The sequence below is a fragment of the Verticillium alfalfae genome, genomic scaffold (assembly GCF_000150825.1).
Source record: "Verticillium alfalfae VaMs.102 supercont1.11 genomic scaffold, whole genome shotgun sequence".
Classification (NCBI taxonomy): Eukaryota; Fungi; Ascomycota; class Sordariomycetes; order Glomerellales; family Plectosphaerellaceae; genus Verticillium; species Verticillium alfalfae.
The window spans coordinates 197,117-203,116 of record NW_003315028.1 but is presented as its reverse complement, the minus strand read 5'-3'; the positions used below and the strand labels follow the sequence as shown (position 1 = coordinate 203,116).

At 58.3% G+C, this 6,000-nt stretch overlaps 2 protein-coding genes across 2 annotated transcripts; both read right to left on the bottom strand.

Moving 5' to 3' along the window:
• Positions 1 to 93: 93 nt before the first annotated feature.
• Positions 94 to 1,080, bottom strand: VDBG_07898 (serine/threonine-protein phosphatase 2A activator 1; the record flags this gene model as incomplete). Its single annotated transcript, XM_003001593.1, has 1 exon — positions 94 to 1,080. The coding sequence occupies one exon, from the start codon at positions 1,024 to 1,026 to the stop codon at positions 94 to 96; it is 933 nt and encodes a 310-aa protein (XP_003001639.1).
• A 1,804-nt stretch (positions 1,081 to 2,884) lies between these two features.
• Positions 2,885 to 5,979, bottom strand: VDBG_07897 (sulfatase domain-containing protein; the record flags this gene model as incomplete). The annotated part of the gene is made up of 3 exons (XM_003001592.1): positions 2,885 to 4,243; positions 4,346 to 5,573; positions 5,741 to 5,979. The coding sequence occupies 3 exons, from the start codon at positions 5,977 to 5,979 to the stop codon at positions 2,885 to 2,887; spliced, it is 2,826 nt and encodes a 941-aa protein (XP_003001638.1).
• Between the last annotated feature and the right edge of the window lie 21 nt (positions 5,980 to 6,000).

Here is a 6,000-nt window from a genome sequence, read left to right as displayed (position 1 = left end):
TATTCTTTGGGCCCAACCTCTGCGGGATCCCCCTTATTTTTAAAAAGAGAGGGGGCGCAGTGTTTCCAAAAAGGGGCCCCTCTTTACCTTCTTTTATTGAAACCCACCCGCGGCGAAATAAAAAGTTTGCGGCGCGGCGGTCGGTGTCGACGGCGTCGGGCGGGCGACGTTCGGCCGGGCCCGGGCGCCGCGGACGGAGCCCTCTTGGGGCATCGGGGATGAGGGCGGCACGGCGCGGCTCAGCTGGGCGGAGCCGAGGATGTAGGGGAGGAAAGCGTGGTCGTCGAGGCCCCAGACGCCGTGGGAGCCGGCGGGCTCGAGAGTGTAGGTCTTGATGAGGGTGCGGACGAGGGACAGGTAGGGGCCCAGGACGGCGAGTGCGATGAGGCGCTCCGTGTCGCCGAGGGATGAGGACGGAGAGGAGGGGAAGAAGTTGAGCTTGTAGAGGCCGCCGAGGAAGGCTAGGAAGGACAGCTCGTGGCCGGTGCCGTAGTCCAGACGCTGCGGGCTGCCGAAGGAACCGAGGAAGTAGGCCTGGAGCTCTGGCAGCGGGGAAGAGCCGCCAAAGTTGAGAATCTCGGAGGGCAGAAGATTGGCGAGGAGGGTTGGCGCGTGAGATTCGAGTAGCTTGGACCAGGTGCGGAAGCTAGCGTTGCCGAACCGGCGAGGGCCCGGATCTGGGGGCGCTTCGGTGACGAGGGCCTCTGCCGAGTGGAGAAGTGACTGCAGAGCAAGGATCGGGGAGGGCAGGTCGGCGGCGGGGGGGATGGAGGTTGAGGGATACGTCTTGATGGATTCCTTTGTGGTCGAAGTGGCTGGTATGAGCTCGGGGCAGAGAGAGCGGTTCAGCTGGAGGACGAAAGTCGTGATGTCCCGGTGAGCCTTTGATTCGAGAAACGTAGAGACATCGGGGCCCTCGTTGATGCGCTTGACGGGGGGTTGAAAGGTGTATGGTGTTGAGGGGTCGAGTTTTGTGAGGCAGGGGTGAGGGGATGTGGCACCTGTGGGTGGCGGCGGGGGATCCATGGTGTGATGTGCGCTCTCGTTCTTGTCTCTCAAAAGTTGTCTCGTTTTGAGATGCCTGATAGATGCACACTTCGTGCTGGGAGCAAGGCGCTATAGCGGTGGCATCGAGATGGAGGTCGCGATGTTATGCTCCATGTTCAAGATGCAGCGGCGATGAGAAAGGGACCGACGTCAGGTGGGGGCTGACTCAGCAGTCCACGGCGGGCCCATAAAATGACCCTCGAAACCTGCCTGTTGCCTTCGGCCTCCGGTGCAGCAACAGCCCCTTTTCCCCGGATTCCAAAGTGCGGCGATGTCACTGCCGAGCATCTGTGCCCCTGAAACAATTAGTATTCGTCCATTGTGAACCTTGTCAAAAGCTTAGTTCTTTCGAGGCTCAACATCTTGAGGACCCCAAGAGACAGGAGGCCCGCCCTCAAGAGGGTTCTGCACAGTCTCAGACAGTGGCATTCTCCCACATGCCAAACCACGTCTGAATGATTCAGTCTTCTTCACCTCAAGGGCCAGGCCAGGCCACTGCCCATCTACACTACTGTTCTCCGAACAGGGAGACAACCCTGTGTCGGCTCGATGACCTCCTTCCCCAGCAGCACTCATAAAACCTACACTTCAAAGGGCAAAGGCAAACCTTGGGTGGCTTGACCGAAGGAATAGATGCCCGCTGCATTTGTCCGAGACGTACTCGGGCAAGGTACCTACCTACCTACTTGCGCTTCGTATCACGCACGGCCACCATGCAATGCAGATGGAACCGTCCCCCCCGAAATTGCATCGTCATCACCGCCGGCCGCCCCCCTGGGAGATAGACCAGGCAAAGCAACACACACGCATCCATCCCATCCGCAAATGAACACAACAGAGAAGAAGCAGTCCCAGCCCAGCGCCGCTACACAGTCCCCAAGGCACGGGCGCACCAGTAGCCGAACGTTCCATCACACGCAGCTGTACGCCCTCCTCTCCCTCGAGCGACGGAACCGAAGCAGCGTGCCTCCCTCGATGGCGCAATACAGGGCGAGTGCCGGCCAGAACAACAAGCTGCTCGCCTGCCGAAACATTTCAGCCCGCTTCGTGCCCCATCTTCATGGCGGAGCATTATTCTTTTTCTTCAGCTCCCCGATTGCAGTGTATAGTAGTCGACGCCACGGCTCTTGGTTGGGGGCTGGGCTGACGGCATCCACCCCCCTCCCCCCCCTGGTATCTACTCCGCACGAATACGAACAGGGGAAATTCCAACACGCGCGCCTGCGCGGGCGCCTGCGTAGCCTGTGCCATGACATCTCCTCGTCCGCTCTTCTTCCCGCACTGGAGTTCCGCCCCTTTTTTCTTTGAACCCCCCCCCCTAATATAGCATGTCGTGACTGGTCGAGGTTCGAGATCGAGGTATTGGCGGTGAGATGCGACTGCGGGTTGTGCGTCTCCCCGACCCTGGCCACTCCGCCCATGATGTCGGGACAAGCTTTCTGCGATCTTGGGTCTCGGTAGCATTCAAATGCTTTGGGTCCCGTTCATTTTTGTGGTCCTTCGCGAGCGCTACGATGCCTCCCTGCGGAGGGCGTGTCATGCTAAGAAGCGTGCGTTACGCGAGTTCTAGGCTCTTTGAGATTCGATGGAGTGGCGTAGCTGTGGAATTCCTCCCCCGTTAGGACCCTCACGAGTATCAGCGTCCTCGCTTAGCTGGTGTTACCTGCTTGTGGTCGTCGTCGAAAAAAAAAAGGTACCAGGCAGATGGTAGCGCCATCACTGTCACTCAGGCATGGTATTGCAACAGGCATTCAGAGAACAGAAAAATAAATTAGCTATGTATCGTTGATGCTGGTGCTTTGTAATCTTACAAGGGCTCGCCGGCCCCTTGATGGTATCAGTAACGACGAGGTGGTGGTGGGCCTCGTCCCGGAGGCCGATGTCCTGGCGGGCCATGTCCTGGGGGACCGAGCCGCGGAGGGCCAAACCCAGGGGGGCCATGCCCCGGCGGACCATGGCCATGTGGCGGGCCATGCCCCTTGAGGCCCGACGTGCCCGGGTAGAAGGGCAGCGTGCGATACCTCCATAACCGCTTCCGCTCCTTGGCCCACCACTTGCCCACCGCGACAGCCTCCTCGGCCCAGACCTTGGCGTCCTTGCCCATCTTCTTCTCGACGCTGGTGACCATCTCGTCGTATGTCCAAGCCGTCACGGCCTTTCGCTCTGTCGGATCCTCCGCCAGGTTCGAGACCATGTACTCAAACACTTTTTCGAGGGGCATGTTGAGCTTGTACGGCACATCAGCTGACGTTACAGTCAACATGCCGGCACCCGAGTTGATGACTGAAAAGTTCCACGCCCGCCGCTTGCCGTCCTTCTTCTTGTACTCCCGCACAAGAGACTGCCCTTCGTAGTCTTGCGCAAGATCCGTTGCCATCGCGGTATCGCGCTTGTTGAGAGAGCCGCTGCTGACAAGCAGATCAAGAATAGTTGGCAGGACAGAGATGGACGTCGCATTGACGGCGGACTGTACGCGCGGCAGGTGCGGATGGCGGAATGTAATGGGTACGCGGAAGTCGGAGACGTGGGGCACTTCGTATGTCCCCGTTTTGCGGTAGTCCTCCTTAAATGTTTGACCGTGGTCACCGATGAAGACAATCAACGTCTCGTTCGTCATGTCGAGGTCGTCGAAGAGCTGCATGAGCTCGCCCATCCACTTGTCGTGATAGCGGAGGGTGTTAAGGTATTTGTTGAAATCTGTGTGCCACGCGTTGCTGCCCTTGCTGGGCAGGTAATCGAGTGTGCTGAAATCGCTGGGGGTATCCCAAGCGTGGTGGGTTGTACTGGTGAAATGCGACATCCAGATGCGCTTGTCCTTGGCGCGGGCGCTGCGCACGAATTCTGAAATGTGCGGCTTGAGGACGGGTTCGGGATATGCGAAGTAGTTTACCTTCTGGTTCAAGATCTTGGACGAGTTGAACCTGGGACTCTCCTCAATCTGCTTTCGCGTGACAATGTGCTTGAATCCAATCTTTTGGTCGAAGATTTCCTGTCTGTCGTACTCCTCCACCTCCGCCTCGAAAAGGGCCGGCATCCATTCCTGATCGCGGAAGTCATCGCTGGGCGCCTCGTCATCAACCTTGGCTTTGTTGAAAAGGTCGAGAACTTGCGGGATGCACGGCTGGTAGCTGTCGGTGTCAGCCTCGTCGAATTTGTCCACGGGCATCGGCCAGGGCCGCAGTGCACCGAACCAAAGCTCTTTGTCGACATGGAAGCAGCAGTGTAGGAGCCGACGACGTTGACGCCACCAAATCCTTTTGCACTGGAATCAGTCCAATGCCTCTTTGCCTTGGGGAACTCTTGCCGGGCGGAGTCCTTGAAGCCACCGAGACTCCAGAGATCTGTTCGATATGCGGAGCCATCTGGGACAATAATTGGTTGATCTTATCCTTCGCTGCCTTTGACTCGCCCTTCGTGCGACTTCATAATGTTTTTCCATGGCTCTGATCCTTGCTTGATCGGCCAGAATTCCCTGGCGCAAGCTCTCCATGAGAACGAGCACAACGTTCTTGATCTTGATAGAGCCGTCTTCAAGTGGCTTTCGCAGGGGCTCCAAGATATCATTGTCGAGGTTGGTAATCTTAAGCGGGTCGTTTACCGGATTGTAGAAGGGCGGCTCCAGGGGGACGTTTGGGCAAAATGGCGTCTGTGCCGGCCCCTTGGGCTTGTGCGATCCGAGGAAGCCATTCTTGAAGCGAAGGGGGTCCCATCGGAAGAAGCCGCGCGGCAGCTCCTCGGGGAGCCACTGCGGCGTCCTCTCACGGTACTCCTGCGCCAGCTTGCTATCGGAGCCTGGTGCCCAGCCCTTGGAGTTGGCACCGGGCTTCTCCCAGTGATCCTCCGCGAGCAGGTCGGGAAACGGCCAGGGGTTGTCATAGATGCTGTTCTGCAGGGTGCAGTAGTCGGCATGGTTTTGGAAGACGTCCAGCATGGAGATGGGCAGGGTGATGGACATGTAGTCGTAAGGCCGTGCGGGCCGCGTGATGTGAGCAATGGTCAGGTACATCGCAGAGAAGAGCAAGCCGATCCAAGCTGGGAGGCGTCGGCGTCGGCGGCTCAGCTCAGGCTGGTCGTACTCGTAACCCTTCTCATGAAACGACTCGTCTAGGAGCGTAGAAACGTCGGAGTGGTCCTCACTGAATCGCGCTGTGCCGTTATGTAGCAGCATCTCGGCCGAGGCGGCACCTTCTTCATCGCGATCCTTATTCAGGGGGTGGGTATCGCGTTTCTCGGCGCGCGACCTGCGAAGTTGAGCAGAACGAAACTTGGACAGCCAGCGGAGGATCGACAGAACATCTTCGCCGAAGGCCTGCAGAACATTGCCGACGGCATTGTGCAGGATGTTGCGGAGAACGAAGCCAACGGCGTAGATGGCACCGGTAAAGGCCAGCAAGGCAGCACTGCCGGAGAGGAGGACTTCAAGACCCTCCTTGTTGGCGTAGGCCTGAGCATCACGCCATTGCAGTTCGCCGCTGGTTTGGGCGAAGAATCCGAGCTGAGAAGCAGCTCCACCGACTGCGATGAAGCTGATGAGAGGGTTGTCATGTTAGTTATATTCCTCTCCTCTTTCCCGCGGACATGACGGGGAAGGGGGGACGGCTCGAGTGCAAATCTAGCTCTGCACAAACTTGCGCGTAGCTCGTGTGCCAAGGAGAGGCAGGTGGGCACGGATATCGAAGAAAAAAAAACTTACGAGATGAGAGAGCCGATGGAGACGGGGATGAGCCAGAAGCCGCCCCGAGAATTCTGTAACAAGAGGCGAAGTACAAAGATGGCGAGCAGATCGTAGATCAAGAAGGTCGGCAGGTAGATGATGAACGCGCTGAAGGGAACAGTGGAGAAGTGAGCGATGAGGTGAACGGCCTTGCTGGCGAGGATGGCGACGGTGAAGGAGGAGAAGAAGAAAGGCGCTGGAGAACCGAGGAAAGCCATGGCCGCGGCAGCTTGGGTGGG